The sequence below is a fragment of the Heliangelus exortis genome, chromosome 4 (assembly GCF_036169615.1).
Source record: "Heliangelus exortis chromosome 4, bHelExo1.hap1, whole genome shotgun sequence".
Lineage (NCBI taxonomy): Eukaryota > Metazoa > Chordata > Aves > Apodiformes > Trochilidae > Heliangelus > Heliangelus exortis.
This window is the reverse complement of record NC_092425.1, coordinates 15,178,544-15,192,142: the sequence shown is the minus strand read 5'-3', so window position 1 is coordinate 15,192,142 and position 13,599 is coordinate 15,178,544. Positions and strand designations below refer to the sequence as shown.

General features: G+C 43.7%; 1 protein-coding gene and 1 long non-coding RNA gene across 2 annotated transcripts in view; one reads left to right on the top strand and one right to left on the bottom strand.

Moving 5' to 3' along the window:
• Positions 1 to 8,337, bottom strand: part of TLL1 (tolloid like 1) — a 126,617-nt gene extending 118,280 nt beyond the window's left edge. The window contains exon 1 of the mRNA XM_071743118.1: positions 7,185 to 8,337. Coding sequence (XP_071599219.1) covers positions 7,185 to 7,341 — 157 coding nt within the window. The 5' untranslated portion in view covers positions 7,342 to 8,337. The remainder of the gene's footprint in view (positions 1 to 7,184) is intronic.
• Positions 6,805 to 11,161, top strand: LOC139795889 (uncharacterized). Its single transcript, XR_011725737.1, has 3 exons — positions 6,805 to 7,075; positions 8,262 to 9,109; positions 9,966 to 11,161. It is a non-coding gene; the product is annotated as an uncharacterized lncRNA (long non-coding RNA).
• The last annotated feature ends 2,438 nt before the right edge of the window (positions 11,162 to 13,599 follow it).

The following is a 13,599-nucleotide window of genomic DNA, read 5'->3' as shown; positions in this document are numbered from 1 at the left end:
GATTTATAGTCACTCAAAATTTGCACTCACAGACCATTACTCAAGATAAAAATTCCGATAAAAGTCACCTGAGAGTATCCACACAAGTAGAAATTGCCTCCAAAGCAGCCTGCAAGAGCAAGCACTCAGAGGGCTTGCACCCCTCTTTAGGGTTGCATGTAGACATTCTACATATGTCCACAGCACAACCCTCACCTTCACACTCCCCAGCTCAACCTCTTTGGTCATCATCATTATCATCATGGCTTGGCTTTGCAAACAAGGATCTCAGGCGGGGTCTCTCTCCCCACGCTGATGGCTGAAAAGGCCAATGTGGGACAGGCAGTGCAGCTGCAAAAGGCCCAGCAGAGTCTCCTGTGAGGGGACTGCCAAGGCACGACTCTTTCTGTGCTGTCTTTTCTCCTCTAGACTGATTCCACGTGTGTTCTCAAAGGAGGCAGCAGTGTTATGGATGGTGTCTCCATGTCTCCCGACTGGAGGCCAGAGTGGAGCACTGGTGGCAGTCAGCATGCCAAAGCTGAGGGCCTTACTATTTATTATAAAAATTTAACTCTTCGAGTACTTCTAGTACTCTCATGTCTATTGTTCAGCAATGACAGCCTACACATCAGATCTTGATAGTTAGGTATGTGAGCCAAACAGACAGAAAGTTTACGGTTATGTGTTCTGTATACGTATTTACAGCTGGATATTTCAGGGGTTGACCTGGGGTGTTTAACAGATCGCTGGCAGCCCACTAAGCACTAGAGGCCTCTGAGAATATGCTGGCCACGCATAGCCCACATATCCGTCTCCTCATTTTCATCTGTGGACACAAGTGCCCATTTTCTTTCCTACTCAGCTGTCAAAGCACCAGAGGACAATATCACAGAAAGCCTGGTGATGAACAAGAAGTTCTGTTTTTTGAGAGAGTAACTGGTAATTGGAAGAAAGAGAAGAAAATGTCAAGGGTAAAAACAGAGAGAAGAGTACCAGGTGACCAGTCAGGCAGCAAAGGGAAAAGCTGAAAAGCAAATGTAAAGCACATTCAGTGGAGAAGCGGAATCTAAAAGCAAGGAAACTTTTCATAGGAATAACGGAAGAGATGATATGGGAAGAAGTAGAAGATGAGTGGCAGGCACAATAAACATGCATTAAAACACAAACAGATTAGCCATTAGCTCCCTCTTAGCCAAGAAAAGTATTCTGAGAAGACAGAACTAAAATATCCAAAGGTTCCTCTGGTCACACTTTCGGTTGCAATAGCACTAAAGGGATATAGTAAAAAGGCAGAGAGAGGTTGTCTGTGGTCAAGAATGGGAGAAATGGATTGCATTTAATAATGCAACCTGCAAACAAGCAGATTAGAAAGATCCTAAGAAAAGTCTGAGAAACACTACAAAATACTGTTCATCCTACTGAAAGCTTTGAAAGCTGAAAGATTAGTTTTGCTACAGAATACTCTGAATACTCTTAGAATATTTTTTCCCTTCAGAGATATATATATATATATATAAAAAGTGGTATAACCCTAACACTTTCCATGAGTCTAAAGCTAGACCATAAGAATCTCTTTTAGTATAAGGATAAACACACATTGTTTAAACAAAGAATAGAGATTGCTCCCCATTTAGTTTATTCACTCTTATAAGATTTAGTGTACTATAACACATCCAGGAATAAAAACAAAAGTTCTCTGTTCCTCCACAAGGTTCCCTGCGCCTGTGAAAACCAGAAGTTGACTCTTCCATTTTACAGCCTTTCCGTCTCTCTAAAATGTAGTGAATGGAATTATGGCATCAGCCCTGTTCTCCAGAGGGACAATAAGAATGACATAAGGCAGATATCCAGGTGTGGTGAATGTTTCTGAGCTTGCCTGAGGGACCTGAATCCAAGCTCAATTAGATTTTTCAATTAGGCTTGTTTAGCAGTGATGTAATAGTGTTCCTTACAGGTCACTTATTTGACACACCAGAAATGCATTCAGAAACAGATCCTGACAGAAAGTGGTCTGGTCATGAAATGGAGCCTTTAATATGGAAGTTAGAACATCAAATATATTAATTTGAGATAGTTTTACCAGAGTTTTACTACTGAATTGATCTTTTCAATGAACCCAAGATGAAAAAGAACTTTATGTTCACATAAATTTTTTTCAAAGTTGTTGAGACACCATATTAGAGAGCATCACAGCATATTGGTGAATTCTGGAAAAAATAATTGTTAAAAAAATTAATTTTTCAGTAGTCAGATTTATCCTAAGTTTACCCACAGCACCATGGAGGCCATGTGGACGCTATTCAGAAAAGCTTGTTCCTGTTTAAGCTGCCTACACTGTGCATTTAGTACATGAATAGTCACAGTTCTGTCAACTTGACAAGTGATCTTGGCAGTACAACCTCTATATTAGTACAAACTGCACAATATATGTTTCAGAATTTACTGCATGACTGAAGCATAAAGATGAAATATCTCAATTATCTAAATCAAAATGTATAATCAAAGGCTTTAAGAATTTTCACATTACCAGACCACACAATTATAATGTTTACAGATGAAAACTTATGTCCCAAAATACAAGATACAAGCTATAAAAAAATAGCCTAGCAAGCTGCTGCTATAACATCAATAAATAAAACTTAGGTTGCAGCTACAGATGACACTGTATAATGAATATGCTTAATATTTACCATCAACTTTTCATATTCAGATACTTAGAAATAAAATATATAACCAGGTTTCACACCTGACTGAGGTGGGAAATAGTAATATCCATGTTATGGAAAATCCAGACTTTTTAAAAATTTGTGAAGGTGCAAAGAAACCAAATTAGTAGTAGTAATAGTAGTTCCTTAGATTGTCACAGGACTAAGAAATAAACACAATGAAGGTCTTTCTTACTTTTCTCTTACTCTCAAGCAGGTGCACATACATGCAGAATTTGTTCTGAGTCAAAAATCAGCAAGCTAATCAACTTCAAAATTAGGAAGCTGTAAATCTGCTTGTCTTTATTATTATCCTTTTGATATTTTTATCTAGCTTTACTGTAGAAAAAAATGAAAAGCTTCTGATCTCTGGCAAGCAACTCATGCACACTTTGAAAGAAAAAATTCCCAATTAAGTGCTTTGCTTTAAAAGAGTCATCCAAACTAACTGCAGTGAGAACGTCAAAGTTTATATGAAGTTTTCCTTGGGAGAAGTTTCCCGAGTGCAAGACAGAATTTCTGGCATAAAGAAGACCAAGGCCAAGAAGACAATAAGGAAAAACAACAGATGAAGGAGTTCAACTTTGTTCATATTCTTCAAACCTTTAACATTTTTTTATAAAGTGAAACACCTCACAGAAGAAATGCTATAGAAAATACTCATCTGAGGACAGTCAGCTATACAGAGGCTAGAGCAGCCCCCAGTGATGTGGACATGCAACAAAACTAAGACTTGTTGCCTTGCCTCCCATAGCTCACAGTATTTTAATTGGAAGATCACACCAGAGTACGTTTCAATCTCTTTTTGCCTTTTTTTGTTTTGGTTAGGTTTAGGGAAATAAAACAAAAGCCTTCAAAAAACCTTTAGTGTCTACAAAGTGGAGACTATAAGCAAGTATTACAGGATGGGAAATTCTTTTCCTACCAGTCTCACTTTGCATATTTCTCAACAGATACCTTTAATACATTATATGCCATGGCAAGAATGGAGAAAAGGAAAACTTCAGGAATCAAGAGACTAATGTAGATGCACTCCTCTGAAAAGCTTGACAGTGCCCATTTAAATCTAACAATGCATTTTATTTTTTGAGTTATATCTGATCTATATTCTTAAGATGTTTTAAAGCCTAACATTGCAATTGGTAGGGCATCCCTAGTTTCACACCTTCTGACAAATTCGATCTTGAAGGTGAACTAAGAATGCCTTACATCTGAATATCACAATGGTAAACACTGAGGGCAATATCCTGCAAAGAAACACAAGGAAAAATCTGAGAAATCAGAAACACAGAAACTGTGTTACATCACAACCCGATGTTACAGCATGCCAGGATACTTGTTATAAGAAAAAGAAGCACGCCCCAAACTTCATACATAGATTAAAGGTCTGCAGACAAACACACAGGAAAGCACGCAGTTCATCAAGTTCTTCTGCACAATGTCAATAGTTTCCTTACTAACACTCGTCTCCTCAACACCATCACAGCATTTCCAAGCTCTTCCCTGGAGTCCTTACTGCAGAGCTCCCAAGGTGCTGTCTTTACTGCCAAGACTGAACTTTGGGGTTGTTGCATAAAACAACTCCTAACCCTAGCCTGCATCTGTCAGATCTCTGTAGTTCTTTCACAAATCTGGAAACACTGGAAAACAATAGACTTAAGCCTCTACAGTATCCTGCACTACGTTGCTTCTGGGAATTTTAAGTCAAAAGAACAGCATGGTTCTAAATACACTTACTAAGATTATCTTCTCCTGATGAAAATGTTAAAATAAACACAGAAGACCCATAAATAATCCCACAGGATACCTATGCGTAGCATCTCAGAGGTTGTCTCATTCTGTTTCTGATAAATTTCTCCAGCTTTTCCACAAAAGGGAAAAACAAGAAAAAAGGGACATACGAAAAGAAGACTGATTCAACAGAGTTAAGATTCTAACTATAAAAACTTAGCTATATAGAATTATAAATATACCTAACTATAGATCTGAGGCTTCCTGCTTTCTTGGACAAATAATGTCCCACGTGATCTATGGAATAAAAACTAAGCAGCAAACACTACTCACTGGAGAAAAAATAGAATGCAAATACCATTTAAAATACAGTTGAATGCATCTTGCAACAGCATATTTGGAGAATCTTGGCTGTGGTTGTTTTCAAAGCACTTTATTTGCTCACAAACCATGGTATGTCAAACTATTCTAGCACATCTGTAAAATCTGCACGGAGCTCACTGACTTTTTTGGAGTATGCCACTAGTTAAAACCCTAACTGACGGGGCATTCCCTCATTTTGCCAAGTTGCAGAAATTCACTTATATCTGGGATCGGCGAGCTAACTGCTACTAGCCTGAATAGTTTTTTTAAAAAGGCACTTTTACAGCCTCAGCTGTAGATCCTTGAGATGCAGTAAAAGCAGGTGTTAATTATATTTAAGATACAAAGTTTGCATACACTGAACACAAACTCAAAACGGATTATCTCTGTTTTATCCCATTATCTCAGGCATAGAGGGACCACAAAAATTGAAGTGTGAACAGCTCACACCTCTGAGTGCAAAGCCTAGTTTTGTCCTTCTTCAGGGCCTTCCTGTGCAAACCATCCTAATGGCAGATATCAGTAAAATTACCTATGGGAATCAAAAGCCCACTCCAGATGGTAAGAACTGACCCTAAGAAGAAGAAACATTTGGGTTATGCTGCTAAAAGAGGCTTAGCACTCACTATTCTTATCACTTTGAGCAAGTATCAGCACTTCCCAGGCAAAGATTAATGGAGTCTTTATGGAAGGTGTAAAAAGTAATAGGGAAATAACAGCTGGAGGATAGGTTCCATTGATATGTTGAACTTTCTAATTTCTGTTAAAAACAGTTGGTATGTGGCACAAACCCAGTGTACAGTGGTGACAGAAACCTTCACTTCTGAAGAACTACCATACATTTTTAAAAAAATAAAGCAAATTATTAATCTATTTACTGCATAGAAAACCTCAAAGTGATTGTTTTTAAGACTAATGAAAACTACATACAAATAACCCTTCGCACATCTACTTTTCTCTCATCACAATGGTATCTAAGCACCTTCTGAAGGAGCAGCAGCAAGAAATTTCCATGAAACATTTCAACGGGCCAAACTTTCAAAACAAATGCTTCTTTCTCCAAACAAAACAAAACAATGGCAGAAAATTGTCAACACTGGTCATATTGCAGTCTTACTGTTGTCTCTCTCATGCATAACCTTAAAACACTTAGTGTAACAAATAATAATTTTTAATTGTTCCTACTAAGAAAAAAGTTGTACTAAGAATATCCCATGGCAAACTAAAGTAAATACACATTTCTCATTATATGAAATGCCACAACATTTCCTCAAGAACAACAGACTGGAATTAAAGTTATATATATTAATACAAGTTATTTTAAACCTACATAAAACATATTTATCTGTGTGTGCTAATTGAGAAAAAATAATGGTTTTTTGGCCATTGCTTGTGCTCTTTTTGAACTTAAGCATTCCTCATTTGTAGCAAGTAAGACCAAACAATTCACACTTTGGAACAAAATATTTTTGTGATTAGAAAAACATAGTGTATGCCTATTTGGCACGTATGTTCACCACATTCTCCTCAATAAATTAAGCAAAACCACACAAAGTGAACACAACCTTTAGCTGAACGGATTTTTAGAATACAAAATAACTAATTAATGCAAAGGAGGTCGCTGGAAAACTTGAGCACTTATTTACCAGTAGAGCTGTTGGGAATGGATCATCACTGTTGTTGATAACAAATCTGGGGGAGCAGGAGAGGGGGAGAGCATTGACAAGGTATACTTGTCTACTGAAACACCAGTGAGGTCACTGACCAGTTCTGGTCGCTGATTAATGGATGAAGAACTGTACCTACCATTAAGGAGGCTGAAGTCCTACATCAGTAAGATAACCGTTCCAGAAAAGCCCTCGCTTGCCAGTAGGCGACAGGTTGCGATGGAGGGAGGCGAGTGGGAGCCGGCACGGCTCCCGCCGCGGGGGCGGGCAGAGCCCCAAGAGGAGCCACCACCCCCTGGCCACCGCCCGCGGGGCCCGGCCCGGCCTCTCCGCGATCCCAGCTTCTGCTGCGGGGCGCGGTCCCGCCTCGAAACCTTTGGGCCTCGCCCCCTGCAACTTCCGCGTCCCCGGCGGCGTCGTGCCGGCCGCGGAGCCAGGAGGACGAAGACGCCGCCGGGGCCGCGGAGCGGAGGTGGCCGGTACAGCCCTGCCTGCCGCCGCGCCCCTCTCCCAGATAAACCAGAGGCGCTAAGGAAGCAGGAAGTCCCAGAAAAGCAAGCCCTGGGTACCTTGCCCAGGTGAGGGAGGGGGGCGCAGGGCTCCGGCAGCTGCTAACCCGGGATGAAGCAGGTGAGCCTGGGACTGCCCCCCTCCCGCATACCGCCGCAAATAAAGCCGAGACAGAGTCACCATCTGGGGAGGGGGCTGGGGAGCTGTATTAGTCGTAGAAGTCACTTACCGGCTTTGCAAGGATCCTTATAATCTATTGCCTCAGCTTTATCCTCTTCAGTGAAATCATAAGTGTAGTCATAATCAAGGCCAGAGCAGGAGGAAGGCTTCCCACAGACAGTCCACCCGGCCAGCCACAGTGCTATCCTCCAGCAAAACATTTTCATCCTCCCTCGGGCAGAGAGGTGGCGGGCAGGGTGCAGATGGATTAGGCGGCCGGTTCAGCTGTCCACGCCGGCTTGAGAAAGGAGGGTATCGGGGTGGCGGGAACTACAGGTTTATGTAGAGGGGTTGGGTTTGGGGTTTTCCCCTCCTTTCTCCACCTAAAGCCTGTTCCGAGAGACGGTGCTCCCTAGGTAGCCCCAGTCAGATGGGTGCAACAGTGAGCAGCATGAGCACCGCTGCTCCTCCCGCCCCCAGCCCGCCACCTCGCCTAGAAGTCGCTGGGTGTGTGGGTGGGCGCAGGGGTGGACTCAGGCCGGGAGATCCTGTCTGTCAGGGCGTCCCCTCTCCTCTGTCAAACCCCAGCCAAACTTCCCGCGGAGGAGGAGGAGGCGGCGGCGGCAGCTGCTGTTGCTGCTGCCCGCGCCCCTCTCCGCTCCCGGCCCGCGCTCCGCCGCGACGCCAACCCCGGTCCCGCTGCTGCTGCCAGAAGATGGATCCGGGCTGCACATCAGCGAACTACCACGGGGAGAGGGGAAAAAGAAAAGAATAAAGGAAAGAAAAGGGAGTCTGGGGGTGGGGTGCACTAGAGCAAACCGCGGAGCCCTAGTGATGGGAGGCAGAAGCTACGCTGGAGGAAGCGGAGAGAAGTGTCTCTCCCCTCTCTTCAAAAACACTTACTCTAAGCCCTGACTCTGGTCTGTTCAACCCCCCCACCCCCACTCCCTCCCTCCTTCTCCGTCCCCCTTTAACTTACGAAAACCTTACAGGCAACTAACACAGTCGTCAGCATCCTGCTTACTTATTCATACAGTCAGGGTCAGGATCCGGGCTGCTTCTGATCTGCTCCCTTGATAGTCTTATGGAAACACACGCGCATACACTATATGCCTCTATCTCCATATAGCTTTCTCTTTCTCTCCAGATAAGCAGTGCATGGCATTTAAACAACGACAAAAGAATCGAGATCAGATAAAACACCCGGCAGCAAAAACAAAAACAAAAAAAAAAAAAACCTCGAGAGAATGGGTGATGAGGAGGACGATGAGAAGAATTTAGGAGACGGGAAAATAAATCAGTGGCTGTGTATTTCTCCCTCTGCTGCGGCTGCTTTGCAGTGTTAGCCCCATGAGCTGACTGACGGGTGGGGGTTCACAAGTGAGGGGGAGGGGGAAACAGAAAAGTTTAAGCGTCCATAGTTTGTTTAAAACAGAGGAAGGCAATATAAAAGGTCCGCTGGTCTCCAGAAGTTCAGCCAAGCAGCTGGGAGCTGGTTCCAAAATGAAAGTAAGAACAAACAGAAAAAAAAATCAAGGCAAACAAAAAGTAAAATTGCAGCAGCAGAGCTGAGATCTTGCAGTCATGCTTTCCTGTTCTCACGTGGATCTCCAGGAAAGTGGTGGAGGTTTATTTTCCAAAGGGAAGTTTCCGCGGGAGCCGCCGCCCCGCTCCGCGGGATCCTGCTTCGCCCACCGCGCTTCAGCGCCGAGACGCCCCAAACCGCTGCCGGCTGCGCGGGGCCGGGTTTTGTTTTAAAGCCCAAGAAGGGATCAGCGCGCAAAGCCTCATTTCAGCCGATCAACCTGGACGGGAGGAGTGGGAAGAGAGGTGGAGAAACGTGCCGCTGGAATAAAATAAGATCAAGAGAGAAAAAAAATTAAAAATGTATATATACGTAGCTAAAGATTTCCCTCCCTGCCTGCCTGCCTCCGCCCTCGCCCGAGACGGGCAGCTCCGCTCCTGCAGGAACGCCTGAAACTGCTTCAGACCAAGGTGAGACTTTTCCGTAGCAAACTCTACCCCTCCTCCTTTTACGAGTTTCCCATGGAAGAGGGCGGGGGAGACAAGGGGTGGGTAGTGGGGAGTTTTTCCTACTCCCGTTTCGCCGGGGTGTCACATTTAACACGGACTTTTGAAGAGGCTGCTTCCAAGAAGCGGCTGCGCCTTCCTCGCACGTCCGAGCCCGCACAGGCTCGCTCTCCGCGAAGCACTTCCCGGCCGCCTTCCCCCTGTCGCAGGGGTGGAAATCCGGAGATAGTCCCTTCCCCTGGCCATGCCAGGAGCGCAGGCAGAGCAGGAGACGCGGCGCGCTGCTCACCGCGGCCTCGGGGCGCAGCGCAGCCCGGACACCCGCCCTGCGTGCCCCTTACCTTCGCGGGCGCGGGCCGTCCGCAGCCCCCCAGGTGCCGCGGCAGCGAGGAGGGGGGGCATGAGGAGGGCGGGAAGCTAGGGCAGCGCCGGCGTGGGCGGTGTGAAACTACGGCTAGGGCACAGCTTGCTGTCGCCGCTGTCGTGGGGGGAGGCCCAGCTTGGTATCGCCGCTATCGTGGGGGGAGGCACAGCTTGGTATCGCCGCTATGGAGACTCAGCTGCTCCTAGAAACGGCGGGGGAGGGACAGGGAGGGAATGGGGGGGAAGGCAGGACAAAAAATGTACTCCCTGCTCGGAGTCGCTCCGTCTGCCCCTGCCCTCCTGCGAATGAAGGGTTAGTGTTGCTATAGATAGGCACTCTCAGCAGTTCATACCATTATAACTGGAAAGGTAGGTTAAGACAGAGCTAATAACAGTATATTAAAGAGTCTGGCGTGGAGTCACATCAGTGTCCATTAAGCACCTATGATTTCCTTAGTCTTTGGCATACAGGTTGTGTCTACACTCGATCTTGTTCCAAAGTTGAACGTGAAGGAATGTATAGATGCCATGGAAACGCTGCAGCCTCCAGTAAGGAGTAACTTCTCTCTCCCATCAGTTTGTTGTGTGTCACAAGGCCCTCAAAAAAGCATTGCACACCAGATCATGGTTAAATTATCTAAAAGGTCTTTTCCCGCCAAAACAATTCAATGACTGTGCCTGTGAAGCTTGTGGCCTTTTGCTTTCTCCTCTTCCTCAAGGTAATTTCTTTCACCAACCACCCTGCCCATTTGAGCTAACCCCTTCTGTGTTAACCCATCACAGCAGTGTCAGGGCAGATGACAGTCTTTGCTTGCACTGTCATGGTTTTGTGGACTATGTTTTGCTAAAGAAGCAGGATGGATCCAATCAGAAATCTAGTTTCTAGTCTTCCACAAATGAAACAGTTCATCTTACAGTGTCATTAATTACATGTTCATTTCACATACTGGACTTTGCTAACCTGGTTCTGTTATTCTGCTCAGTATTGTTTCATACATGAACACTTTTAAAAAGTTAATTTTCTTTCCTGCACCCATGCACCTCAACCACTCAAAAGAAATTACCTCTGTCAAGCACGTTTGTCAATACAAACACTGACTTTGATAATTGCTTTACAGCACCACAGGAGGAACGTACAACATGCGATCCTTAGCGCACCTGTCTCCCCAGCAAGGAGATTATTAGAGTCTCTCTCCAGCAGGAGATTAACTCTCCCAGCAAGGTGGGCACTGACGTCACCCTCAGCCTCCAGCCACAATCTGCCCCAACCTCAGCATCACCAGTACTAACAGAGCAGCACCAATCGCTCGCAGCCTTGAGGACAGCTGGCCTTGCAGAGCCCCAAGACAGGAAACAAACTCAGAAGTGTGAGATGGGAATCATGCAGAAATCTGGGCATCTGAGCGCTGCAACAAATGAATGTGTGTATAGGTCAGGGTGAAAGCTGTTTTCTGCTTGTAATCCAGACCAGCCAACATCAGAATTGCTGCTTAAAATTAGCATTGCAGCTCTGCTGAAATTATTCTACATTGGCTAGGTTTTAATATTCCCATCAGTCACATTGGTAAAAACCTTTCCTGGTCTTAAGAGAAATTCTTTGCTAGTAACCAAACTAGTTGACTTTTTTAAAAAATAAACTTTTTCCCTAACTAACCTGTTAAATACTCAACTTATCTTCTTTCATGATGCAAGAATTTGAAACATTCTAAGTATAAAATATTCTTATCACACATTCATGTCTACCATTCCAAAAAGCTCACAACTCTGATAATCCATCTGACAACACAGTCAATCAAAAATCCATCCTACAGCCGTTTCCAAAGAAACGAACACACAGCCAGGAAGACAGAATGCCTAAGCTGGAAGGAAACCAACCAAAGGAGTACAACAACAGCAACAACAAAATCGCCAAGCATTTTCCCTTTTCCTTTCAGTTTCCTGGTTTGGAATTATATTACAGGCACACAGATATACAGTAAATACAGTTATGTTAAAAGTGGTGGTAGTGTGTTTATATTTTCAAATTCAGGAAGCTGGAGGCTTTTCTGTTCTTTCCACATGAAAAAAAAAGAACTTAAAAAAAAAAAAAAGGACAAGTATGTAAGAAAGGCAGACACAATCACAGAACTAAAAAAATACATCTGAAACATCGTTGTTCACACCTCCTCATTTGGCTATCTATCTCCAGCTTAGGACTCCATCTCGTGTAGAGTTTAGGTGGGTGGACACAATGAGCTTATTCACAAACATCAAACTCAGCACATGCCTAAGGCTTTGAAGGCTGAAGACCACGGCTGGTCAGCTCCTCTCGACTGGAACTTGTGGGATTTTTCAGGACATTAACACAGTGAAGTGCATCAGGGGCTGGTTACCTTCCTGCTTTTATCTCCCAATAACTACTTTGCTTGTCTCTGAGGTACCTAGAGCACTTCTGAAACAACTGAGAGTATGTTTAAATAGTTCCCACTTCCCCAAATAGTTTTTCTGTGGGAAAATACTGAAAGTGCATTGTGGCAAACAGACTGTTTACACTAACAAACAAAAAGGCATATACATAATCATAAACATATACTGAGTAAACTATATAAACTAAAATCAAACTTTTGAAGTTAAAAATCAAGCGCTCATAATCTTAATGGCAGTGAGCTCACCTGTGAAACCCACACTCATGTACTACAGAAGTTGTTTGCTGCCTGTTCACATACAATTTTTTCGACACATCTCTGTGCTTAATTAATAGTCCTTCAATGTTATGTTTTCTGTTTTATTTTTGAAAGCATGCCCCATGCTTTATTCATTACACACTTACTCAGATCCTAATCTGCATACAGAGTTATTAATTCCCTCATGGGCTTTTTATGGAGCTTGTTGCTACAGTATTCATATGCTTAAAAAATATTAATTAGTTTAGTTTCATAATACACCCCTCAGATGAGGGGATAAGGTGGTGGGATATGAATACTACACATGGGAAACAGTTATAGATTGTTTAGTTTGATATCTTTTAGACCTGTCAGGACTTGGTACTACAGAAAACCTTATTTCTTCGAGGTCTGGTTCCCACTGGTTTCAGTTGCAGTAATTTTACTCAATAAGTATCCTGAGCCACTTCTAACCAAACCATGGAGTTTTCTGGCATCTGAAAATGACAAGCAAATAATTAGCAAGAAGTGAAATTTAAAAGCCTTGAACCAGATTTATCAGGGAACTCTGGCAGAGGCAAGGGCTAAGAGTCAAGTTTCAAGCCATTCAACTCTCTGGAGACTTCAGACACCATTTCTCTTCCCAGAATTCTTTTTCTTCAATACTTCCTTCAGTTTCCCGAATAAACGTGACCAGACTCCTATCAGCAACAGTTCCATCATTATTGACACTCTGATATCACATATCTACCACTTTGAATCTTTTGCTCCTCCACGTAGCAAAGAAAGTGCTACATAGGTGCTAGCACAAGTAGGTAGTCCTGTGTTTGGACCAGCATTTGAAAAGATGTCTCTTCAACACTGGATAGCACAATTATTACTGACAGAAGAGGGAAAACAAATCTTGGGATCCCTTCCAAGCTCTGAAAGAGGGCATTTTTTAATAGCACATTCCCATCTGCTTGCTTCCCATGTCCATGTTTTGCCTTATCTTGGCTTGTTATTTCAAACCTGTCTTGATTCTCTCTTCAGTCTTGGCCGTTCATACCAGTTTTGATTTTTCTTACCTAGTTAATCCTGGTGTTTGATTTTAATCCCAGCTCAAGCTTTCCTAATTGCAGTTTTCTTTAATCTTACTCTACAATCACAGAACCAGCTGGGTTGGAAAGGACCTCTGAGATCATCAAGTCCAACCCTTGATCCACTACCACTGTAGTTACCAGACCATGGCACTGAGTGCCACATCAGTCTCTTTTTAAAAACCTCCAGGGACAGAGAATCCACCACCTCCCTAAGCAGCCCATTCCAATGCCTGATCAGCCTCTCTGGAAAGAATTTCTTCCTAATATCTAATCTAAACCTTCCCTGGCGGAGCTTAAGTCCATGCCCTCTTGTCTTACTGATGGCTGCCTGGGAGAAGAGACCGACTGCCCCCTGGTTCCAGCCTCC